Below are 26755 nucleotides of genomic sequence, written 5' to 3' on the forward strand. Positions count from 1 at the left end.
TCACCTGACCAGGTGGTGGCGCAGTGGATAGAGCGTTGGACTGGGATGCAGAGGACACAGGTTCAAGACCCCGAGGTCGCCAGTTTGAGCATAGACTCATCTGGTTTGAGCAAAGCTCACCAGCTTGGACCCGAAGTCGCTGGCTTGAGCAAGGTGTTACGTGGTTGGTCTGTTGAAGGCCCACGGTCAAGGCACATATTAAAAAAGCAATCAATGAACAACTAAGGTGTTGCAATGAAGAACTGATGATTGATGCTTCTCATCTCTCTTTGTTCCTGTCTGTCCCTATCTGTCCCTCTCTCTCTCTGTCTCTGTATTAAAAAAAAAAAAAAAAGTCACAGATGATCATCATTTAATGCTAACAGACAGGGTATGGCAAAAGTAGGTTTGCAGTTGTTCAAGTAGAAAATAACATTAATTAATAAATAATGCCCTGGCTAGATGGCTCGGTTAGTTGCAGCATCAACTTGAAGCCCAGAGATTGCTGGTTAGATCCCTGGTCAGGGCATATAGAGAAACAGAGAAATGTTTCTATCTTTCTCTTCTTCTGTAACATCAATAAATAAAAGTTAAAAACAGAATATAGAAAAATAGAATATAAGAATAAACTATTTTGCATATTCCCAACTGTAAACCTACTTTGCCACATCCTGTACAATGCAAGTATTCAACAGGATTGAAATGGAAAATAAGTACTATTTCCCAAAAAGCTTCAAAAATAATTTTAAAAATTAGTTTTACACTTTCTTTTGCCCTTCTCCTAAATAATTAAATGTGCAGAAAGTGTCCAATTGAGGCCACTTCTGGTACGTTGAAAGAGTCTTTATTTGTGCTGACTGCATTCTTTCTAAGATCTACCCATCTTAGCCCTGGAATCCAAGCTTTCGTTTTGCACTTTTCCAAACATTTTTTATTAAGTAGGAGTAAAGGCTGTACTGTATTAAAATATTTGCACAAACCATAAACACACGCCAACTTCCATAATCAAAATGTTGGCTTGCAACTGATGCACACTATTCAATAGCTGATATGGTTGTCACCTGTGTAGCACGGATTAACAAGACAGCCTGAGGATGGAGTTCAGGAAGTTGATGCTCAGTGTCCCCCCTGGACAGTTAACTGGAATGGCTGGTTCTCTATGTCTGTACTATGCAAACTATAGTTTACAGTGAACACCTACTTCCCTTCTGGGAGCTGGGAATTATGGTACTTGGCAAGTTATCAGCTCCCAATAGAAAGGTTGGCTGAGCCTAACTTGTGGTGGCACAGTGGATCAAGTGTCAACCTGGAATGCTGAGGTCACCGGTTCGAAACCTGGACTTGCCTGGTCAAGGAACTTACAACAAGCAATCAATGAACTAAAGTGAAAGGTCAAAGAACTATGAGTTGATACTTCTCGCTCCTCTTCCCCTTTCTCCCCTCTCTCTGTAAAATCAATAAATCTGGGCTTCCCTGGGCAGAAGCATCACTCATGTGTTGCTGCATTTTCATTGCTGTGTGAGCCTATGGGAGGGAGAGAATACAAGGGAGCCCACAAGGGTTGGTTCCCTCCACATTCCACCTGTGTCTTTCCCTCCATGATCTATCTACTCTGCATCTGTATCTACAATGATATTCACTGCATCATTGTAGCCAACCGTAGCTGTGAGTACAACTTTATGTTCAGTTCACTGGTCCCTATAATAGTGAATCACTGAAAGTGAGTGATCTTGGGGATCCTGGACCCACATCTATCAAAATTGTTAAGGCCGTCGTCAAAATCTGAATGTATAAACATCAATATTGCCCATGACCCTAATGGCAGTCACGGTAAAGTGGTAAGAACCTAAGACACGTACTTTGTGGGTCCTGTGTTCTGTACAGCATCTGCAAGGAGACAGTACAGGATGAAGCTAAGGTGGAGGCCTGTGTAGAGGCAGCTGGGGAAGCTGGCTGGATTATGTCATATGTGCATTAGGAATGCATGATAAAGCACTGCTAGAATTTTCAGGACAGGCAATAAAAATTGACTGCTCAATACAGACTGAGTTAAAAGGTCAACCACTCCAATATTTGAATTTTAAAATTAGCTTTAGGGAAAAAAAGGAACAATTCTCATCAGAACAAAGTTAATTATAAAGGAAAGCATTTACTATACTGCTCATAAAAATAAGGGGATATTTTGTCACTTCATATTCATTTTGAAATTATCCCCTAATTTTTGTGAGCAGTATATTTAGAATTTTTATCAGTTTACTGGAGGCAAACTGATGGCATATGCCAGGGAGCAAGATCTCAAGTACTCCTTAAGGAAAAGCTTTAAGCTTTCTCATGTTTTGTGTTTTTTTTTTAATATTTTATTTTATTTTTTTGTGGCAGAGACAAGAGAGAGTCAGAGAGAGGGACAGACAGACAGGAAGGAAGATGAGAAACATCAATTCTTTGTTGCAGTTCCTTAGTTGTTCATTGATTGATTTCTCATATGTGCCTTGACCAGGGGGCTACAGCAGAGCAAGTGACCCCTTGCTCGAGCCAGCAACCTTGGGTCCTCCATATCCCAGTCCAACGCTCTATCCACTGCGCCACCACCTGGTCAGGCTGTCATGTTTTTTAGTTCAAGATAAATATATTTTGAAAAGGTAGACAACCACTCTCAAGTTAAGCTCAGTAATTTCCTAAAACACTCTTAGAAATGTAAATATTAAGAAACTTCAAAGACAAAACTGCTAAACACCCTAATCAGAAAATCAATACTCACTCTCTCTTTGGATCCCGATGTTTTGACACTAATAACAGGCACACCTTTAGATTTATCCATTACTACAGTCCGCTCAGTTCCTCGACTTCCTGCAGGAAGAAAAGTTGGCGTGAGGTAAGAAATAAGAAACATCCAAATGAGAAATAATACTCAATTCTATGAAAAAGAAATCTAGTTTGTGTTGCCAAATGACTACAGCAAACCAACAAACCACATCAGCAAGGACCAAAGCACAAGGTGAACTCTTGTATATAAATCAGTAGGTGGGCTACCTGATTTTGTGGTTCGAGATCGCTCTGTGGGACCAGGTTTCTGATCATCTTGATCTTTACTCTTTTCCCCACTTCCGTCTTCACCCTTTTTAGCTTCATCTTTTCTGTCGGCTTTGTCTTCCCTTTTAAGGTTTGCAGATCTAAGAAAGACCATGGAACAGAGAAACATGTTAGGTCAGACATTTAGATAAACAAACCAGCCTTGACCAGATTCTTGCCATGAGCTCCAAGTGCCACAGACAAGGCTGTCTCAGCTGGAATTGACAGGACAACAGAGAAACAAGGAGCCCATCCTGCTTTTTCCAAATGCTCTGGGATTAAGGAAATCCTTCCCAATGATTGGTGGTGGAACCTCCTTCTAACAAATAGGAAAAAGAAAGGCCAGGGGTCTCATGTTCTTCCCTATCTATGGAGAACCTGAAGGATGTGAAATAAAGAAAGGGATCGTCTTGGCCAACACTTCCCTCAAAGAAGAGTAATACATACTTGTCACTGGTGCTGGACTTCTCTTTTTTCCCTTCACCCTCTCTTTTGTCAGAGGTTTTCTTTCCAGCAGGTTCATTTTTCGCCTAAAAAATAGAATCAAGTATTAACTTAAACAGTTTCCTCAAATAGTCACAGATTTGGAAGAAAATGGCCCCTTACCTTTTCCACTGAGATCATTTTCCCATGGAGCTCTGTCTTATGTAGGTGGTTAATGCATTTTGTGGCTTCCTCTGCTGTGGACATTGTCACAAAGCCATAGCAGCGAGCTCCAGGACTCCGAGCATTTGTCACAACCTTGGCACCCACCACCTCAAAGGAAAGAACAGAACTATGTCTCAGATACGAGGCCCCCACATACAGACCTCAACACTCACCACTCAAAACACACAGGTCATTATGGTTCATGCTGCTTTCCTCTGATCCACCCAAGTCCTGGCTCCCCCTGGTATGAGAACCCATGGGGAAACACTCTAACCAGATCCCGAAAAGAAGCAGTTGACTGGGAAATGTAAAGCTTTTGTCTTGCAGCTACTACTCTAAGGACCTCCTCTACTTCTGGCTATTTCTCCAGGAAACCAGGATGGCAGCGTGGAGGAGAGATAAGTAAGATGAAGGCAGAGTTCTGCCAGCATCCCTTTAATATTAAACTGAAATTTGCAAGGAAATTGTTCCAAACATACAATCATAGATGTAAGCAGTAATGCAGAACAAGTTCACTAAGATGTTTGAGACACTAGGTACGTCCATCCTTACACGCTATGTAATTCCCCCAATGACTCCTATAAGCTGATGTTGGGAAAAGCCCACAGGGGCCAGTAGTCTTAGCCCCAAAGAAAGGTTTCAGAGTGGTCTGATCCTTTGCTTTATTGGAGCCCAACAGGAAACCTGCAATGCACCCAAAACCCCATAGGCTTCAGTGACGTTTCCCTGCTGAGAGAGTACCCATCAGCTCTGAGGATCACAGGTGAAATCAGGAAAGGGCCCACATTGTACTACTGAGGGTCCAGGGAGTCAAAAGTTATTTCTATCATCATGGCACAGTTTCCCCTTTGTTAGCTCTTAGACATCAATAACCAAGTAGCCTGACTGGTGGTGATACAGTGGATTGAGTGTTGGCCCAGGACACTGAGTGCCCCAGTTGGGAAGCCCTGGTGCTGCTAGCTTGAGCGTGGGCTTATCAGCTTGAGTATGGGGGTCACCGGATTGAGTGCAGAACCACGGACATGACCCCAAGGTTGCTGGTTAGAAGCCCAAGGTTGCTGGCTTGAACAAGTGGTCACTGGTTGGGTTTGGGCCCCCCGTCAAGGGATGTAGGAAAAGCAACAACTAAAGTGAAGCAACTACGAATTGATGCTTCTTATCTCTCTCTTCCCCCTGCTTTTCCTCTCTCAAAAAAAACCTCAAGGTAAATACTATTAGTTTTCTTATAATTTGCTAAAGCCTTAATATAAACAAAGGTCTGTGCCAAGTCTCACTTTGGCTTGCCCCAAAAGCTGACTGTAAGAGACTAGGAACCCTAGATGCAGTTTATTTGGGAGCTAAGTCCAGGAGGTACAAAGAAAAAGGGGAGAGGGTGAGACAGAGATGGGAAGAAAGCCAACACAGGTGCCCTAACAAACAAGCAATTGTAGTGAGAACCCTGTGGGCAGGCTGGTGCATGCCCATTTGTTCTTCACTACTGCATCCGAGGGTCAATGAGGGAGTGGGGGACAGAAGGGCAGGTGCTGCAGAGAGGAGGTAGCCATAGCTACCCTGGCTATAAGTAAAAGCAGGCAATGAGTGAGGGCCACAGGCACGGCACCCATAGCTCTGCTACAGCTGCACAAACCATCTTCAGGAGGCAGCAAATGAGTGCCTGCAGGTGTAGAGATGTTGTTCCCATAGGTGAGGCAACATGCTCCAGGCCATACAACTGTGAGTGGTGGCAGAGCTGGAACTGGCTGCTCGTCCAAAGGCAAAGGCCCTGTACGTGCACAGCCTTCACTTGTGCTCTCCTGTAGTTACCACAGTCTCACAGAAGTGCTGAGCACCTCCATGCTCTCAGCTACAATCCCTGCAGCCAGCTCTACCTGGGTTTATGTCTCAGAGCCATAAAAACAGATTCCAGAAGTCCGATAAAGTCTAAGTAATGGCTCAGGGGCCAAAGGGGGACAAGAAATACAAAGTAGATGGGGACTCTGGGAGCTTTCACAGATCTGTGACCTCTACCCATGGAGGGGTAGATGACCCTGAAAAGGCCATGAGCAGTGCTCAAAGAACAGCAAGGTGTCAAAGTGGTCACTAAGGGAATAATCATCTGCAAATAAAGGCTACTGTATGTTGGCTTACAGACATCTTCTCCAGAAAACCATTGGTCTTACCTTTCCATATTTGCTGAAAAGATTCTTTAAATCTGTAGCTCTGGTGGTAGAAGAAAGTCCACTAACCCAGAAATTTCTGCCACAGCTGCTACGACCTATTTAAGAAAAAAAGGTTCTTGTCAAAAATACAATTCATACAATAGCAGGAGTTTCCTCTATTTTTTATTTTAGTGAGAGGAGGGAAGGCAGAGACAGACTCCTGCATGTGCCCCGACCAGGATCCAACTGGCAAACCCACTGCAAGCATCCCCAAACTACGGCCCGCGGGCCGCATGCAGCCCCCTAAGGCCATTTATCCGGGCCCCCGCTGCACTTCTGGAAGGGGCACCTCTTTCATTGGTGGTCAGTGAGAGGAGCACTGAATGTGGCGGCCCTCCAGCGATCTGAGGGATAGTAAGCTGGCCCCCTGTGTAAAAAGTTCGGGGACCCCTGCACTAGGGGGTGATGCTCAGCCCATCTGAGGCTGTCTGACCTGAAGCCATTTTTTAGCGCCTGAGGTGGAGGCCATGGAGCCATCCTCAGCACCCAGGGCCAACTTGCTACAATTGAGCCATGGCTGCAGGAGGGGAGGAGGAGAAAAGACACAGACACACACACACACACACACACACACACACACAAAGGGGAGAGATGCAAAAGCAGATGGTGGTTTCTCTTGTGTGCTCTGACCAGGAATTGAACCCGGGACAACCACATGCTGGGCTGACACTCTACCGCTGAGCCAACTGGCTAGGGCCCACAGTATCAGGAGTCTTAAAGATTAATGTCATGTTCCACACATGTTCCCCTCTTTTCCAAGATGCCAGCAGCCCTTAAAGCCTGCTATCCTCACGTAACTGCAAGATTGTCACACTAGGCCCAACAGTTCAGCAGCAATGTCACATAAAACGTGAGTTGAGATGTTAGGAACATGGGAAATTCTCTCAAAAGTTACCAAACGGCATCATGCAACCCAGTGAGGTAGTATTTGAGAAAAAAACCTGACATTCGTATCAAACCACTTTGGGGCTTTTTTCTGGTGGTAGAGCTTTGCACCCACCCCCAAATTTTGTTCTATTTAGAACACTGATTATGAATACAACAAGATCAGTGAAATTCCTTCTCAAATCAGAAAAGAAATGAGTCTGACCAGGCAGTGAAGGTAGTGGATGTGGATACAGCATTGCCCTGGGATGCAGAGGACCCAGGTTTGAAACCCCGAGGTCACCGGCTTGAGCACAGGCTCATCTGGCTTGAGCGCTGGTTCACCAGCTTGAGTGCAGGGTCACTGGCTTGAGCGTGAATCATAGACATAATCCCATGGTGCTGGCTTGAGCGAAGCCCCCCAGTTAAGGCATGTATGAGAAAGCAATCAATGAACAACCAAGGTGCCGCAATGAAGAATTTGATGTTTCTCATCTCTCTCCCTTCCTGTCTGTCCCTGCCCCCACTCTTTATTTTTTTAAAAAGGAAATGATAATAAAGAACTAAGGTGCTGATAAAGCTGAAATATCAGGTAACCCAAAAATCTCTGACATCAGAAACATTTTTCCATTTCCAAAGCACCCTCATGAAAGCAAATGTTGGTATCCCATCAGTAAATCAACCCTGAGGAACTGGCCTGCTCTGCACAACCAAGACCTGCAGAGTGAAGACCAGGAGTGAATATAGGCCTCATGAAAGATAAACATGCACATCTGGGTGAGAAATCCACTATGCAAAAAACCAGACTCAAACACCCCACCACTGCAGGGGCCACACACACTGCAAAGGACTGTCATAGAGACCTACCCTTGTCCTCTTTAGAAAGCCGTTTTGTATCAGAGTCATCTTCGACATAACTAGAGAGAAAAAATAATGTCACTCCAAGAAGGAAAAAACAGAGAGGAAACAAACTAAAAATTATAAAATACGTGCTGAGGTTGCATACCTACCCGAAATTTAGTTCTGAAAAAATGATACCCCGACAAACATGTATTGGAAATCTGACCTAACCATAAGATTTCAGACCCACAGGAGTTAATTAATTCTGCTGGGCTAAAGATAATTAGGAAGGATTAAAGAAAACAACCATGACAGGTTGAGAAAAGAAAAAAGATTATGTAATCACTTTAAAATAAACAGAGAAATAAAACGTTCTTTAGAGGTAAACTACAATTTCATCAGTCTGGCTGGCCAATTGCAGAAAAAACAGCTTATGTGTGTCATTAAACGACCAATGAAAAGGAGATAGCGTCTGGTCTAAAACTGAGAAAAAACAAACCTCATTTTCTGATCAGCGCCCTCACTGGCTGAGGACTCTTTAGGAGCCGGAGGGACTTCATTACAAGCTTCAAAAGCAAACTTCTTCACGTCTTCTTTGCTATCTCTGGGGTCTGGGCTTGAGGCTTCCCGGGGTGCTTCCACGACCTCCTCGCTAGAGGCTTCTGCGCACTCTGAGGCTTTACTACTCTGCTCAACTGGCTCCTCTAGCCCTACAGGCTCACAGTCCGTCCTCTCGTCACCGCCTGTCTGCTCCACGGGCTCCCTTTTCACTACCGCTAACAGGGAGTCTGCCTTGCTCCACTGAGCTTGTGCTGTTGACTCGCTGGCCAAATCTAAATCACCCTCCTCCGGATGGCCGCTGCCAAAAAGGTCCTCTTCCTCCGCAAGCTTTCTGTCTGGCCCCACGCTACTTGTATCCTGTGCAAATGGCTGCTCCAGCTCGGAACCTTCTTCTTTTACTGGCTCAGATTTACAAGTTTCCCCCAAAATGTCGAGTATTTTCTCATTTTCTACGGATTTAACAGGAATAGAATGGCACAAGGTTTAATTACCAGGGAAATAAAGCAATCACAAATGTGGAACTGGCACGGCTGCCACACTAACATGAAGAGAACCGCTAGCTACACAGAGATTGGAAAACCCGCGGGTACACATGTTACACTAGTTACACTACCTGCACTCCAACCGACTGCTCGAGTAAGCTGCTATGATACATGGAAGAGAAAAGCATCCCAGAGATTTAACCCTCAAAACCTTCTGGGTGATTCTTGACAGTCTTCATTCTGTCGTCGTTTATAAATGACTCTTCCAAATTTAGCTTCCAAAGTCCAAGTTGCTTAACTGAATGTATCACCATTCACTGAACAGCTCAATTTCCAAATTTCTTTGAATTTCTTTTAATAGAACAGTCCAACATGAAAACCAGAATCTCTTCCATCGGTGCTCTGAGATATTTGAAGTCCAGAAAGTGAATAGTGTTTGTTTGGAATTCTCATGAAGAAACTCTTTCCTCTTCTGGAATCCAGTATGTCTCAATGTTTTAAAATTTATCTCCCTACCTCTACCTACACTGCCTGAATTAAAAACCACAAAGTTAAGGTACTGCCCAATATCACAAGATCTGTTTTGTGGAATATAGCAGTATTAGCTCTTCAAAGGCATGCAAACTTTTTCTACATATGTTTAAGTGCCATTTATATTTAAAAAGTAATGAGATTGGGTCATCTCACCAGTACATTTTAAAAATTAGAAGTTAGCCACTTTCACAGATCTGGTGATATGGCTGGGTTTCCAATCTCTATGGATCCTGGTATGTTCTGGATCGTAAACCTTTAGAACAATGTATACTACAGTAAGGTAACTTCTTAAAATTTAAGAATTCAAATTAGAGAAGGTGGAAAACTAGAATGGTTCTAAACCCCCATTGGTAAATTTTTCAATGAACAGTACCTGGCTCCAAGGATGGCTCTTCAATTTCCTACAAAAACAAAACAAAACAAAAACAAAACAAAACAAAACAAAAAAATAGAAATAAGATTGTGCCAGATGGACAAAACCTACAGTTTATAACAAAACTATAATAACTAAAGGGAAAATTTAAAAACATAGGTTAGAAAACTCATAAATACAGCAGGTAGAGAACTTCCTCATGAAGAAAAAGAGCTCAAAGAGCTGGCATTCCAGCTCTTCCTCTGGGCTCCTAGCCCCATATTTCAGACTACTCCAGGGGCCTGGTACCTGGTTTCTAGTTTTTGCTGTGTTTCCCCAGTGCCCGGCAACATTACACTTTTCATGAACTGATCACATGCTTGTCTGTCCCCTAGATTAAACTCTTATCATGTTTCATTAAATGCAAAGAGAGCACTGTTTTCATTTTTCTTTTAGTGTCGAACAGAACGCCTGATTCATATCAAACAATCAGGTTTTCACTTAATTAATGTAGCATTATTTTTAAACTTTCACAAGACCATGGGCAAATAGGCTCAGGTGGTTGGAACCTGTTCCTATTTCACATGGTTGTACCATCCCAGCCCCAGGGTCACTTGAGAGTGCTCCAGGGTTACATACTCCTCCTCCTATAATCGAGGTCCTCACTGAGTTGCTCTAATTCCTAAGTATCTCTCTAACCCTTTCCAGGAAGCCCTACCAATTCAGACCATTGCTATCCCTTACCTACTGTAGCCTCTGGTTACATACTATTTCCATCCCCAAAGTATTCTGTACTTTGCCACCATGGTGAGCAAATGCCCCTCCGTGGACTAAAGTCTCTAGCAATGGCCCCTCACACCACCTCCCTACCCACCCCGCCAAGTACTACATCTATAGGTAAGGGGCCATTTGCTTGTAGAAAGGCTTCCCTGAATGGCTTCAGAGACTGCCCCATTAATGAACAGCCTTTCTCTCAATATGTAGCCTCCGGCCTCTACTCTATACAAGGTACATTATCCTGGAATTCTAGCTAATACTGATGAGTACATCTTATACATACATGTTAATCATCAGACAGTTCTAACCAGTTGGAACTATTAGCATCATTTTCATTTCAAATTAGACTAGCACAGAGTGGGTGGCAAACTTGCTCAAGGACACACTGCAGGTAGAGACAAGATCTGAGCAAAGGCTGTGTTACAGGGAGTCTGAATCAGTCAGGCTTCTTCTGAGTGCTCTGTTTATGTGTGTACTTCACGTGTGTATGACAGCCTCCATGCAGATGTAGACCAGCCTTTCTTTTCACTCATGTCTGACATATTGCAGGTAGTTAATGTATACGCCTTAAATGGATGTGGATGGTCTATATACCTTCCACTAGGGACTGACCCACCATTCTAGGAAGACCTAGGAAGTTGTTCTCTTTCCCCAAAGTTTCATTTAAATGTAATCAATATATTTTTAATATGATGTGCCCCACTATGGAAAGGAAAACTCTATGACTGAAACAAAGGATCACTCTAGTACCTGACCAGGCGGTGGCGCAGTGGATAGAGCGCCGGACTGGGATGCGGAAGGACCCAGGTTTGAGACCCCGAGGTTACCAGCTTGAGCGCGGGCTCATCTGGTTTGAGCAAAAGCTCACCAGCTTGGACCCGAGGTCGCTGGCTTGAGCAAGGGGACACTTGGTCTGCTGAAGGCCCGCGGTCAAGGCACATATGAGAAAGCAATCAATGAACTAAGGTGTCGCCATGAAAAACTGATGATTGATGCTTCTCATCTCTCTCTGTTCCTATCTGTCCATATCTATCCCTCTCTCTGACTCTCTGTCTCTGTTTAAAAAAAAAAAAAAAAAAAGGATAACTCTAGGCATAATAATTCAATTTTTTTCTAGACAAATAAATATAGCAGTCCTGGCCGGCTTGCTCAGTAGTAGAGCCCAGTGTGTTGATGTCCCAGGTTTGACTCCTGGTCAGGGCAGCCATCTGCTTTTCTACCTCCCCTTCCCCTCTCTTCTGTTCTCAGAGCCAGGTTCCATTAGAGCAAGTTGGCCCTGGGCGCTGAGGATGGTTCCATGGCCTCGCCTCAGGCACCAAAACAACTCACTTGCTGAAGAACGGAGTAATGCCCCAGATGGGCAGAGCATTGCTTGGTAGGTGGCTGGCCGGATGAATTCTGGTCAGGGCGAATGCAAGAATGTCTTTCTGCTTCCCCACTTCTCAGTTAAAAAAAATATAATGTACCCCTTTTTGTCTCTGGGAGGGGCTATATGCTTTCCATTTCAACTTGCAAGCTCCTTTCTTTTCAGAGGGAGAAACGGATTGTGTCTCTTCACAGTTGGGAGAGACATCAACCCTAAACTGAGCTGTGTTCTACCAAGTTTTTTTCTTTCTGAGCCTGGGGTTCTGGCTTGCTAGTTACAACCAACCTTGTCCTGCCTGGCAGAAGCAAATGTTGACCATGTCTGCAAGGTAATTTCTAATTAAACAATATAGGTGACATTAAAAAACATTAAAAAAGAAATCACCACCTGACTGGTGGTGGGGCAGTGGATAGAGCACTGACCTGGGATGCTGAGGTCCAAGTTTCAAAACCCCAAGGTCGCCAGCTTGAGTGCAGCCACATGGGCTTGAGCCCAAGATCACTGGCTTGACCCCCGGTCAAGGCATGTATGAGAAGCAATCAGTGAATAACTAAAGTGCCACAGCTAAGAGGTGTTGCTTCTCATCTCTCTCCCTGCCAGTCTCTCTCTCTTTCAAAAAGGAAGAAAAAAATAAAAAATCACCGACTGGCATAAGCTGACTATATTTTCATTTCCTCACAAAACTTTTCATTAAAAATTATACAGGCCCTGGCCGCTTGGCTCAGTGGTAGAGCATCAGCCTGGCGTTCAGGAGTCCCAGGTTCGACTCCCGGCCAGGGCACTCAGGAGAAGCACCCATCTGCTTCTCCACCCCTCCCACTCTCCTTCCTCTCTGTCTCTCTCTTCCCCTCCCGCAGCCGAGGCTCCATTGGAGCAAAGTTGGCCCGGGCACTGAGGATGGCTCTGTGGCCTCTGCCTCAGGCGCTAGAATGGCTCTGGTTGCAACAGAGTGATGCCCCAGATGGGCAGAGCATCGCCCCCTGGTGGGCATGCCTGGTGGATCCCGGTCGGGCGCATGCAGGAGTCTGTCTGAGTGCCTCCCTGTTTCCAACTTCAGAAAAATACAAAAGAAAAAAAAAAGTTTTAAATAAAAATAAATTAGCCTGACCAGGTGGTGGCGCAATGGATAGAGCGTCGGACTGGGATGCAGAAGGACCCAGGTTCGAGACCCCGAGGTCGCCAGCTTGAGCGCGGGCTCATCTGGCTTGAGCAAAGAGCTCACCAGCTTGGATCCAAGGTCGCTGGCTCCAGCAGGGGGTTGCTCGGTCTGCTGAAGGCCCGCGGTCAAGGCACATGTGAGAGGGCAATCAATGAACAACTAAGAAGTCGCAGCGCGCAACGAAAAACTGATGATTGATGCTTCTCATCTCTCTCTCCGTTTCTGTCTGTCTGTCCCTGTCTATCTCTGCCTATGTAAAAAAATAATAAAAAAAAATAAAAAATAAAAAAAATAAATAAATTATACAGCTACCCAAGGAAGTTTATTCCAACAACAGTTTACATCTATGTAGCCTGGCAGAAATATTACAAGGAAACTCAAGACCTGTACTATGCGAATCATACCTAAAAGTCCACATCTCATCTGTTCTCACCTAAGATTTAATATTTATGCAGAGAGCAACAAAACAGCCAAGATGGTACAATCATAAAAGAAACCTGTGAATTTTCCATAAGGAAAACTTCCCAAAACCAAACCAGCAGCCCTGGAATCCACCTGTCCCAGCTGTGATATCTGTGCTCTGCTTGTCCTATGCTCTACATCCTAATCTAAAACCCCATCAATCTCCTAGGTGGGGATATCCCCCCCTTGCTGTCTCATCTAACAGTTTTTCTGTGGAGGATGCCTTCCATAATGGGTCCTAGTCTGGGAGCCTTTCCCTCAGTGATCAAATCAAGAATTTCCCCAAATATGCCCCTTCAACTGCAGGGAAGCCACAGTAACTTGGGGGTGGTAAGATTGTAAGTCCTTTGCAATAACAATGATGTATTTATGGAAAGGGGAGCCAAACCCCCTCTATAGATGCTGACAAAGTAGGCAATGCTGACAAATTTTGCAATGACCTTTACTTGAAAGTGCTACACAATATCTGCAGTGGTTTCCAGAAACTAACCTTTGATGCTAAAATTACTGAGGCATATAACAACTTACCTGTAATATAGTGAAGTCAGATGATGAAGTATCTAAATTGTTTATAGTTTCTCTGTCCTCTAGCTGTAAAATAAACAAAAAAGACAGTTTATTACATCAATAAGGTAACATAAAGGTACAATGAAAAGTAAAAGCCATGAGGTCCTAGCCAGTTGGTTCAGTGGACAGAACAATGGCCTGGCATATAAATGTCCCAGATTCGATTCCCAGTCAGGGCACACAAGAGAAGCGTCCACCTGCTTTTCCTCCCCCTCCCTCTCCCCCTTTTCTCCTCCTGCAGTCAGTGGCTCAACTGGTTGAGCGTCGGTCCCAGGCACTGAGGATAGCTTGGTTTGTCTGAGCATATCAGCCTCAGGTGCTAAAACAGCTTGGTTGGTCCAAGCACCAGCCCCAGTCTTGATGGATCATGGTTGGGGTGCATGCGGGAGTCTATCTCCCTTCCCTCGCATGTTTTTAAAAAAAGTAATAGCCATGAACCACTTATGACGAAATTCTAAACATAGTGCAGGAATCAAAACAGCAATACAGTATGATTCTGTGATTCTACTGGGAGTGTTGTAGATTGGAATATGAGGTTTGGGGACTATTCCAGAAACAATGTCCAGCATCACACTTTGGAGTGGATTCTTGGACTTTGGTGGCCACCTCCACTTCCCCAGGCTTGTATGCTAATGATTCTGGGACTGCTGCCCCTGAGGTACCTACTGCACTGAATGAAATGGCATCTCTGAGAACCCTGCTAGCAACATTATCAAATTCCAAATCGAGTATGGGGACAGGAGGACAGGACTGGCAAAGCCTAGGATATCCACTGCCTTTTCTGTATACCAAGCAAATTTATCCTAATAAAAGTAAACCTAATAAATTAAAGGCACGAAGACAACACAGTATATGAGTTAATTACACAAACTTTGGAATTAGCCTGGTCTCAATTCCTGTTCTCCTGTGATCCTGGAAATATTTTCTTACCTCTAATTTCCTCAAATGGAAAATGGGCACAAGAGCATCTACCGTATATACCATACTTTTGATAAAAACAGTATTAAAAAACATAATGCCTAATGCCTGGGAGACTGGTCTTGAACAACATCCTATAACACTTAATGCTACGTTACACAAATGGTTAGCAAATACTCTTGTACCTCACAAGACATCACTTCTCAGCAAAGCAATCACCTGAATTTTATGTTTAAACAGGCCACTCATTATCCTACAGAACTGGCACTGAAAGAACTTATTCTAAGTACAAAACTCATTTATTAAGATACTTGAAGAATTGATGCATTCAGGGTACATTCTAGAGACTGCTGAGTACCTACAGCATGTTCTTGAAGCTGCTCGGGAATCTCTTTCATTTCTCCCTCTAGCTCTCTAGAATCAGACAGGGACTCTGGGAGATTTTCAGCGTCATCGTCTTCCACACAATCTGCAACGCTCCCATTATCAATTTCTGCTTCATCTAAAACACTGATATCCATCATGTCAATATCCTGCAAGTTCTCCAAACTGGTTTCAACATCCTCCTGTGACATAACAAAACACAACTATCAATGGACTGCCATTGGTCCAGCATCTAGCAAAATTCACTGGCAAGGTTACACATACCTGTCCATCCCCAGAATTTTCCTCTAGTCCATTATCTTCCACACCTTCTTCTTCTGGTTTACGTCCTGAAGAGATAATTGTCAACAGCATGAGCTCAACAATTACATTTTACAATTGCATTTTACAGAAGCAATAAACTTTACTTTTATAGGCCCTCAGAACTACAGAAGTGGCCACCTGAAATACCGTGGCACTTCCAAACTGAGGAATACTGTGTAATCCAGGAATGGTAAGGCCATTCTAAACAAGCTCCTCTCCCACTCAAGCAGAAGACGTTCTGTTCTTATCCAGTGGCTGTGGAAGTACAAGAGTTGGAAATAGGTTCTTAGTGAGGTGAAGGCAGACCAAACCTTTTTCATGTCTAGCTTTCTTACAAAGTAAGTTTGGTTATAGGGAGAAGGGTATCTCATACAAACGAACTGCTTTTTACATAAGGAGCATAAAGTATGTTTTCCCACAGAAACAATGACATAAAGCAAAACATAAACAAGCAAAGAGAAAATAAAAGCCACTCATAACTACCACTTAGCCCTCATGTTATCACATCCGAACATATATTTTGTTATGTATATACATGTGCTATGCTTATAAAAATGGTAATGCACTGTCGTTCTATAATCTTTTCATTTAAAATGTTGTGAATATATATATTTTTTACAAATATATATATTTTTAATGTTTTCTTTTTTATTTATTTTTAGAGAGAGAGGAAGGGAAGAGAGTGGAACATCGATCTGTTCCCATATGTGCCCTGAATGGAGACCGGCAACCTCTGTGCTTCAGGATTATGCTCTAAACAACTGAGCTAATGAGCCAGGGCATGAATATATTTTCATATTCTTTAATAGCTTTGCATAAAGATACCATCATTGATCTAACACCTATGTTTGGAAATTAAAAAAAAAATGCTTATAAAAATGCTTATAAAGTAAACATTCTGGTGATAATATTTTTTTACCTACAGGCAATTACTCTTTTAGAACATGTTTCTAGAAATAGCACCTCCAGGACAAAGAGTATGTAAATTTTTAAGGCTTATTTTAAAAGGAGGGGGGAAGCCCTGGCCTGATAGTTCGGTTGGTTAGAGCATTGTCCCAAATTGCAAAGGATGCAGATTTGATCTCCAGTCAGGGCACAAACAGCAACAGACCAATGTTTCTGTTTCTGTCCCCCCCCCCTTCTCTAAAATCAAGAAATAAAACTAAAAACAAAAAACATTACACATTATAATATCTCAGAGGAAGATTATTTCAATTCATACACTTCTATCAACAGTGAATAAAATGCTACAATCTTTCTGAATCTTTGTTAAAACCAGCCATTTTTCTTTACCCCGGCTGATCTGCTAGGCAAAAAGGAATTGTACTTGTTTTAACCTGAATTTACCTGATTATTGCTTACACTAAAATTCTGTTGTTCCATCATTGGTAGTTTTATAAAACTCTCATTTATATCCTTTCCCCACTTAAACACTTCTGTTCCATTTCTCATTTTATATTTGCACATCATCTACACAACACATATTTTCTCCAAATTCTTCACCTATCTTTTAATCTTATTTATGAGTTTTGGATAAATTTCATTTTGATGTAGACAGTTATTAAACAGTTTTTATGTACAAATGGGTTTTCTTACCTTCATGTTTAATAAAACCCTTCTTTATACTAAGACTAAAGAGATACTCCCCTCTATTTAGTTCTTTGTAGGTTTTCAATTTAATACATGACTGTTTTGTTTAGAGTGAGACTTTTCCAAATAGCTACCCCATCTAGAAACTGATTTTCCTATACTATTTACTAATCTCCCCGACCCCGATTTGAAATGTTGGTCCTACCAACATTGGTCATTATCATATTTATGATAATTGGTCATTATATTTTTATATATGCTAGGACTAAAGTTTCTAGTCTTTTCCACTGATCTTTTTGCTCGTTATAATTCTTCAATTTTTAAAAATCAGTTTCCAGAGATTAGTAATTTAAGATTAAGAAAAAAATAAACATTTATTAAACTACACACATATTTTAGGCTTGCATTCACTGTTTAGACAACTTGGGTGCAGCACTTTAAAAACTGAGGAAACCATTTCCCTTAACTCCCGTTATCCAATGTCACAATTTTTCCTTTCTAATAGATATTTGAGTTTATAACATTCATAATCTGTTCTGGAGCCAACAGTTCACAGCAGGTGGAATTACTGGCACTGTCATCCCAACAGCAGTGTATATGTGGTCATTTAAAATGAGTAAAATAGAAACATGCAAATGATAATAGAAATGACAGAGCTGAAGCAAAATGGAAATTATTCAGTATGACAAAAATAAAAAAATTCATTGTAAATATAAAATTTTTGGTCTCCAAGTAGGCTCGCTAAGAACTGAGTGACTATTTTCTTAATTTTTACTTTTCCATTACAGTTGACATTCCATATATTAGCTTCACGTGTACCTGACTGACAATTTTCAATGTGAATGAAGAATAAAATCATACATATGGAATATACAAAATATACTATGGAGACCATGTCTCTCAAAAGCAAAGCGTAGTATATAGTACAGCGGTGTGTTACAGAGCTACTGTCAGAGAAGCAGCTTTCTATAGCTCTTTATCAGGAAGGTGGCACTCAGCTTCTGGAAGGACGTGGGAAGGGACCCTGATCTGCCTGCCACACAACCTCAGGAAAACTCACTTCCTGCAAGGCCTTTTTCCTAGTGTGAAAATCAATTTAAGCCTACTGTTTCAATATAAAAGAACCAGACATTAATTCACCTATATTTAATAATTAAGCTTGTAAGTTATACAAAATACGCAACATTCAGAGCAAAATAAAATAAAATACACAAAAGACAAAAAAAACCCCCAAAAAACCCAACCCCAAATCTAATAATTTACACCATAATGGAGGCTTTAAAAATACAACCCTCTCTCAGGGATAAGAATTTTCTTGTAACATGTTACCTGATTTTTATTTAGGAACATAGGAGATTATCACACTAATACTAGAATTCAATACACATGTACAAATAAGACTTGGTGGGCTGACCTGTGGTGGCATGGTGGATATAGTGTTGACCTATATCGCTGAGGTTGCTGGTTTGAAGGCCCGGGCTTGCCTGTTCAAGGCACATATGGGAGCTGATGTTTTCTACTCCCCCCCCCTTCTCTCTCTCTTCCCCCTCTAAAATGAATAAATCAAATCTTAAAAAAAAAAAAAAAGAAAAAAAGAAAAAAATAGACTTGGTGGCTGGCTTAGAACCTGTTACCCATTTATGATATATTTCATTGGGACGACATTGGTTAATAAAATTATATAGATTTCAGTTGTACAATTCTATACATCATCTGTATTATATTATGTGTTCACCACCCCAAGTCAAGTTTCCTTTTATTTTATGATAGTCTTACAGCAAAACATGCTTTGGGCTTTAAAGTATATTAGGCACTCAACTCAGCAGTCTTTGCACATAAACTAGGAAGATGTACCAGCAGCATTCCCCAGCTTTACTAGATTTGATAAAGTACCATCATCTGGAATATATACACTGGTTATTGTCCAATTCTATTTTTTTTAATTGAGTGAGAAGAGGGAAGGCAGAGAGATAAGACTCCCACATGAGCCCCCTACCAGTCAATGCTCTGCCCAACTGGGGCAACCCAGTGATCTTGAGTGCCTGAGGAAGAGGCTCCAGGCAGCCATCTTCAGCAATCAGAGCCATTCTCAGTGACTGGGGCCAACTTGCTCAAACCAATTGGACAATGGCTGTGGGAGGAGAAAAGAGGGGAAAAGAGAGAGATGGAGAAGGGGGAGAGGGACGGGTGGAGAAGCAGGTGGCCGCTTCTCCTGTGTGCCCTGACTGGGAATAGAACCTGGGACCATCCACACACTATGCTGACACTCCATCACTGAGACAACCAGCCAGGGCCCAATTCTAATCTAATTATGAAAAAAAATCTGACTAGGTTACCACCCTTTGTACCATATTTCTCCCTTTTGCAAGAAAAGCAGCAGAATTTCATCAGCAAAATCAGGACTATTCTCACCACCCCTACCCCGTTTTGAGAGAGAGAGATAGGGAGGGAGGGAGATGAGAAGAATCAACTTGTAGTTGTCACTTTAGTTGATCACTGATTGCTTTTCACAAATGCCTTGATGAAGCAGGGGGTCTTCAAGCTGAGCCAGTGACCCTTGCTCAAGCCAGCAACCTTGGGACCATGTTAATGATCCCATGCTCAAGCCAGCAACCAAACAATTTTGAACCTGGGACCAAGTCAATGCTCTATCCACTGTACCACCACAGTCAGGCAGGGGTATCCGTTCTTATGACCACCTATTCTTCTGAACAGCAACACAGGCACACTGCAACCCAAATCTCTTCCAGGGGAGAGCTCTCTGGATAGGACATGACTGGAAATGTCAAGAGAACATGTGGAACGTTTAGTTTTCATATAGAAAACATATCCCCTCACTAGGATGCTTCTCAGCAATCAATATTTGGGAAAATACATCCTACCTTCCAAAGATGAAAAAAAAAATGTTTAAATCAATTCCAAATTAAGGTGAATAAAAAATATTACTCCCTGGCAAAAAATATGGCCTCATCCCACTTCCACTAGGACTCCCCCACAGCATCTGCATGGCGTGGGCAGGCCACTGTTTATTTTTATCTAACTACACAAACACAGTTACACAACTATACAAATACACTCATTAAAATTCAGCCCTGGCCAGTTGGCTCAGCAGCGGTAGAAGGTCGGCCTGGTGTGTGAAAGTCCTGGGTTCAATTCCCAGTCAGGGCACACAGCAGAAGCAACCATCTGCTTCTCCACCCCTCCATCCCCTTTGCCCCCCTCCCCACGCAGCCATGGCCCCAGGCACTAAGGATGGCTCAATGGAGCCTCCACCTCAGGTACTAAAAATAGCTCAGTTGCAACCATGGCCCCAGATGGGCAAAGCATCAGCCACAGACCACGTTTGCCAAGTGGATCCCGGTTAGGGTGCATGCAAGAGTCTGTCTCTCTATCTTTCCCTCCTCTTACTTGGAAAAAAAAATAATAATAAAATAAAAAAGTCATTCTCCTTAAAAGGCATGAAAAAAGCTAGTCTCCCTTCTCCTCACTGTACTCAAATAACCATTGTTATCAAGCTTGGTGGGCCTTCAAAACATTTTCTTGGGCTTTTATATATGTACATTACATAAACGGAAATAAACTTGTTATATCATACAATCATATTGTACATATGCTTGCTGTGTCACGCTTTTGTAACGCAGTAACAGGCCCTGGTATCTTTTATTGCACTATACATTGATCTGCCACATTTTATTCCAACCTGTGGATACCCCCTACCAAGAGGCTTTATTAGTTTACCATCTCCAACAACTGACCATTTCCTCATACCCTTGCCAATGTGAGATTCTAGGAACGATATAAATCAGTGTTTTTCAATGTATGATCTTTAATCTTCACACAACAACTGGGTGGTTAACTTTTTTTAATTTAATTTTTAAATTTTTTTTGTAGCAGAGACAGAGTCAGAGAGAGGGACAGATAGGGACAGACAGGCAGGAACAAAGAGGGATGAGAAACATCAATTCTTCGTTGATTTCTCATACGTGCCTTGACTGGGGGGGCTACCGCAGAACAAGTAACCCCTTGCTCGAGCCAGCGACCTTAGGCTCAAGCTGGTGAGCCTTGCTTAAACCAGATGAGCCCGTGCTCAAACTGGTGACTTTGTGGTCTCAATCCTGGGTCCTCCACATCCCAGTTCAACGCTCTATCCACTGTGCCAGCGCCTGGTCAGGCAGAGTGGTTAACTCTTTTGTGAACCAGCATGAAATTTCTAGTGAACCAGCACTGGTCCATGGGGCTATGGTTGGAAACCACTGGTGTAAATTTTTGACAGTGTGACAGGCAAAAATGGTATCTCATTATTTTTGTTTTCCTTCAATTGCTATGAGGGAATCTTTTTGTTTATAAGTTATGTTTGTTTCCTTTATTTGTGACCTGCCCATCCACAGTCTCTACTCTTTGTCATGTGGATCACTCTATTTTCCTCAGTGATTTGTAGAAATATTTAATGCTTTCTGGATATTTATAGGCTGCAATACTTTCTCCCAGTCTGATGTGTGTCTTATTTGTGGAGTCTTTATTGGGAAGCTTAAATCTTTTACATAGCAAAACTTAATTTTTCTTTCTTTTTAGATTTTATTTATTCATTTTTAGGGGGGGGCAAGAGAGAGAGAGAGAGAGAGAGAGAGAGAGAAAGGGAAGGAGCAGGAAGCATCAACTCCCATAAGTGCCTTGACCAGGCAAGCCCAGGGTTTTGAACCAGCGACATCAGCATTCTAGGTTCATGCTTTATCCACTGCGCCACCACCGATCAGGCCAAACTTATTTTTCTTTTCTTTTCTTTCTTTTTTTTTTGTTTTGTATTTTTCTGAAGCTAGAAACGGGGAGAGACAGACAGACTCCCGCATGCGCTCGACTGGGATCCACCCAGCACGCCCACCAGGGGGCAATGCTCTGCCCCTCTGGGGCGTAGTCGCTCGGTCACGACCAGAGCCACTCTAGCGCCTGGGGCAGAGGCCAAGGAGCCATCCCCAGCAGGAGGGGAAGAGACAGACAGATAGGAAGGAGAGGGGAAGGGGTGGAGAAGCAGATGGGCGCTTCTCCTGTGTGCCCTGGCTGGGAATCGAACCTGGGACTTCTGCACGCCAGGCCGATGCTCCACCACTGAGCCAACCGGCCAGGGCCTTATTTTTCTTTTTTGAAGGAAGTAAGAATAGTTTGCCCCACCATCAGATAGCCAACTGTTCCATTATCATTATTGAAAAATTGGCAGTGTTACCTTTAAAACAAACATATCGTCAAAAATTTCCACCATTCCAATAGCCTACTACTAAAATTAGAACAAGTCTGCACCTGCACCACCAGGTTTTCAAAATTTTAGTTATTCTTGGGCATTTTCATTTCAAATTTTAAAAATAAATTCCAAAGTTTCTTTTTAGGTTACTTTTGGGGGAAATTGACACCTCTTTGATATGAAGTCATTATATCTAGGAAAACTTCCTCAAAATTAGTCATGTCACTGATCTTGAATAATTCCTTTTAGTTCCATTTACTATTTAAAATTTTTTTTATTTTATTTTAATGAGAGGAGGAGAGGCAAAGACAGACTCCCATATGCACCCCGACTGGGATCCACCTGGCAAGCCCACTAGGGGGCAATGCTCTGCCCCTCTGGGACCCTTGCTCTGTGGCAACTGGAGCCATTTTTTAGCTCCTGAGGCAGAGGCGATGGAGTCAATTCTCAGTTCCAGAGTCCAATGGAGCCATGGCAACAGTAGGATAGAGGGGGGGGAGGGAGGGGCAGAGAGGAGGGAGAGAGGGGGGGGGAGAGAGAGAGAGAGAGAGAGAGAGGAGGGGGAGGGGTGGAAAAGCAGATGGGCACTTCTTCTGTGTGCCCTGGCAGGGAATTAAACCTGGAACATCCACATGCCGGGCCAATGATCTACCATCGAACCAAACGACCAGGGCCCATTTACTGTTTCCTCTTGTACCAGAAAGAATTGCTCAAATAATGATATGGACATGTCAAAAAGACAGGGGGAAACAAAAAAGACAGGGGGATGCTGGCCAAATAGCTTAGTTGGTTAGAGCATCATCCTGATGTGCAGAGGTTGCCAGTTCAATCCCTGATCAAGGCACACATGCTTCTGTCTCACTCCCTCTCTTTTCTCTCTAAAACCAATCAATAAATTTAAAAAATAAGGACAAGGGGGTCCTTATTGGACTCTCAATGGGACAATTTGAACTTAAAAATAAATAGTAATCATAGAATCTTATAACCTATTTAAACAAAATAAGAATATCTAAGTTCCGCCCTGGCCGGTTGGCTCAGCGGTAGAGCGTCGGCCTAGCATGCGGAGGACCCGGGTTCGATTCCCGGCCAGGGCACACAGGAGAAGCGCACATTTGCTTCTCCACACCTCCGCCGCGCCTTCCTCTCTGTCTCTCTCTTCCCCTCCCGCAGCCAAGGCTCCATTGGAGCAAAGATGGCCCGGGCGCTGGGGATGGCTCTGTGGCCTCTGCCTCAGGCGCTAGAGTGGCTCTGGTCGCAACATGGCGACCCCCAGGATGGGCAGAGCATCGCCCCCTGGTGGGCAGAGCGTCACCCCATGGTGGGCGTGCCGGGTGGATCCCGGTCGGGCGCATGCGGGAGTCTGTTTGACTGTCTCTCCCTGTTTCCAGCTTCAGAAAAATGCAAAAAAAAAAAAAAAGAATATCTAAGTTCCTACTGAAAAACGGGGAAATGGCAAACTATCCTGTATGGTACAAAATCAACTAACAGATGGAGAAAAAATAATAAATTTAGAAAAACTACAGGGACCCTGGCCAGTTGGCTCGGTGGATAGAGCATCAGCCTAGCATGCAGGTGTCCCAGGTTTGATACCCTGTCAGGTCACACATGAGAAGTGACCATCTGCTTCTCCCCCTTGTTTTTCTCTTCCTCTCTCGCAGCCACTGACTCGACTGGTTCGAGCATTGGCCCCTAGGTGCTGAGGATACCATGGTTGATTCAAGTATTGGCTCCAGACTGGGGATGCCGAGTGAATCCCAGTCAGGGCACATGCAGAAGTCTATCTATCTCTCCACCTCAAGAAAAGGAAGGGAGGGAGGAGGGAAAGAAAGAGAAAGAAAAAGAGAAGGAATGAAAGAAATTAAAAGGGAAAGGAAGAAAAGAAGAAAAGGGAGGGAGGGAGGAAGATGAAAAAGAGAGAAAGAAAGAGAAGAAAGGAAAAGAAGGAAGGAAAGAAGGAAAGAAAGAAGGAAAGAAAGGGAGGGAGGGTGAGAAGGAAGGAAGGAAGGAAGACTGACTACTAGATAACAATCAGTGGTAAAACTAGTGGAGGATGAACAGGATATTTACCTGAAGGAAGGAAAGAAAGGGAGGGAGGGTGAGAAGGAAGGAAGGAAGGAAGACTGACTACTAGATAACAATCAGTGGTAAAACTAGTGGAGGATGAACAGGATATTTACCTGAAGGAAGGAAAGAAAGGGAGGGAGGGTGAGAAGGAAGGAAGGAAGGAAGACTGACTACTAGATAAGAATCAGTGGTAAAACTAGTGGAGGATGAACAGGATATTTACCTAAGTCTCAAAGTATTGTCCCCGTAGATATAATTAAAAGGATAAGACAGTTCACTTTGAGGTGGAGAAACCTGACCAATACCACTTTAAGTCAGTTACTTAAATGGACTGCATGTGCCTCTGGAAAGGATACAGTGAGAATACTACTTCCCCTGGTATTGCTGACAAGTGTATAATCTGAACTTAATCATAAGAACAGGCTTCAAAATAAGTGGTCTATACACTTCAAAAACAGCAATGTCATAAATACAATATCTTAGAAACTATTCCATATTAGAGGAAACCGAAGAAGACGTGACAAATGAATGCAGTGTATGATCCCAGATTTTCCTTCTTGCACTATGAACTTTACTGCAAAAAATGTCTAAATCTAAATAAGATCTAAGCTTAGATAATACCATATCAATACTAATTTCTTGATTTTGATAGCTAATGCTATACAATGTCCTTGTTTCTAGGAAATACTGTAGTATTTAAGGCAAAGGGGCACATGGTTGCAACTTATTCTTAAATAGTTCAGGAAAACATATACATACATAAACAAAAGCCTCAGTAGCACAGGCACAGGAAACATGCTGTTGGGCAGATAAAATATATTATGCTCACTTTGTTAAAGATGGCGCTGCCCACATGGAAGTCATAGCCCAGGTGATATTAATGTGTGTTGGGGGCGGGCTGTAGGCAAGCAGGATCCTTGTAGCCTGGGACTTGGTTTTGGGATTAAGCCTTTCCCCACCCTTTTTGATGTGGGGTGGTGCAATCCAATTATGCCTCAGATAAGTGACTTTGTATTAGAGACTTCCCTATTTTGTATATTGGATTAGTTTTGATTTCTACACTATAAAATGGCGGCAGACCGGGAGCTTGCTCTCTCTTAGTTCCTGAGATTAACATTAGAGGAGAGAGCAGAGGCCATGTGAAGGAGGCCAGGAGAAGCAGCCAAAATGGTGGAGTGTTAAGCGAGAAGCCAGTTTGTGCAGGGAGAAGGAAGGAAATAGGGAACAGAGGTAAGTCTGGTGATCTAGAAACCTTTGATTCTAAGAAACTTGGATAAGTCAGTAGCTTTGTGAGCACTGAATGAGTGGGTTTTGAAGCCCAGTGTGTGTTTTTATTTGCCTGCTGGGTGCAAGCTAGAATTAAAGATGATGGCCCACCAGCTTTTGACTCTATTGATTCTTTTTTTTTTTTTTTTTTACTTTTTTTTTATTTATTCATTTTAGAGAGGAGAGAGAGAGACAGAGAGAGAGAGGAGAGAGAGACAGGGGGGAGGAGCTGGAAGCATCAACTCCCATATGTGCCTTGACCAGGCAAGCCCAGGGTTTCGAACTGGTGACCTCAGCATTTCCAGGTCTACGCTTTATCCACTGCGCCACCACAGATCAGGCGACTATTGATTCTTTGCCGACTGTCCGAATCCAATGCGAACCTGCATAGGCAAGGCGGCTGTGATGATAACCGTGGTCCTGGCTTTACACATGCTTAAAAAGCAAACATACTGACTTTGTTTTTCAAGTTAAATTTACTTTATTAATAATTGTTTTTAAGACTCTGCTAAACAAATTACTGCTGTGTAAAGCCAGGAGCCACGGCCAGGGCCACCATCACAGCCGCCTGGCTCATGCAGGTTCACATTGGATTCGGACAGTCGGTAAAGAAACAATGGAGCCAAAAACTAGTGGGCCATAGTCCTTAAATTCTAGCTTGCACCCAGCGGGCAAGTAAAAACATACACTGGGCTCCAAAACCCACTCACATTCAGTGCTCACAAAGCTACTGACTTATCCGAGTTTCCTAGAATCAAAGGTTTCTAGCTCACCAGCCTTATTCTCCTCAGTTCCCCATCTCCTTCCTTCTCCCAGATACAAACTCTACACAAACTGGCATCTCACTCAGCACTCCGCCATCTTGGCTGCTTCTCCTGGCCACATGGCCTCTTTCTGCTCTCTGCTCTGCTCTCTCCTCTAATGATAATCTCAGGAACCAAGAGCGCAAACTCCTATTCTGCCCCTATTTTATAGTGTAGCTTCACAACCTTTAATCCAATATACAAAATAGGGAAGTCTCTAATACAAAGTCACTTCTCTAAGTCATGATGGGATTGTACCATCCCACATCAAAAAGGGTAGGAAAGGCTTAATCCCAAAACCAAGCCCCAGGCTACAAAGATCCTGCCTGCCCACAG

The 26755-nt window shown here is 43.0% G+C and overlaps 1 protein-coding gene across 4 annotated transcripts in view; it reads right to left on the reverse strand.

The window, feature by feature from the left end:
• SAFB (scaffold attachment factor B) overlaps positions 1-26755 on the reverse strand; it is a 50863-nt gene that overhangs the window by 11988 nt on the left and 12120 nt on the right. For all 4 annotated transcript variants that reach the window (XM_066274892.1, XM_066274882.1, XM_066274873.1 and 1 more), the window contains exons 3-13: positions 15425-15489; positions 15139-15342; positions 13820-13882; positions 9549-9576; positions 8098-8608; positions 7626-7675; positions 5856-5950; positions 3655-3804; positions 3496-3578; positions 3010-3149; positions 2738-2826 (exon numbers count right to left, since the gene is read on the reverse strand). In XM_066274892.1, the coding sequence (XP_066130989.1) occupies positions 2738-2826; positions 3010-3149; positions 3496-3578; positions 3655-3804; positions 5856-5950; positions 7626-7675; positions 8098-8608; positions 9549-9576; positions 13820-13882; positions 15139-15342; positions 15425-15489 (1478 nt within the window). The remainder of the gene's footprint in view (positions 1-2737; positions 2827-3009; positions 3150-3495; positions 3579-3654; positions 3805-5855; positions 5951-7625; positions 7676-8097; positions 8609-9548; positions 9577-13819; positions 13883-15138; positions 15343-15424; positions 15490-26755) is intronic.

The sequence above is a fragment of the Saccopteryx bilineata genome, chromosome 1 (genome assembly GCF_036850765.1).
Source record: "Saccopteryx bilineata isolate mSacBil1 chromosome 1, mSacBil1_pri_phased_curated, whole genome shotgun sequence".
NCBI lineage: Eukaryota > Metazoa > Chordata > Mammalia > Chiroptera > Emballonuridae > Saccopteryx > Saccopteryx bilineata.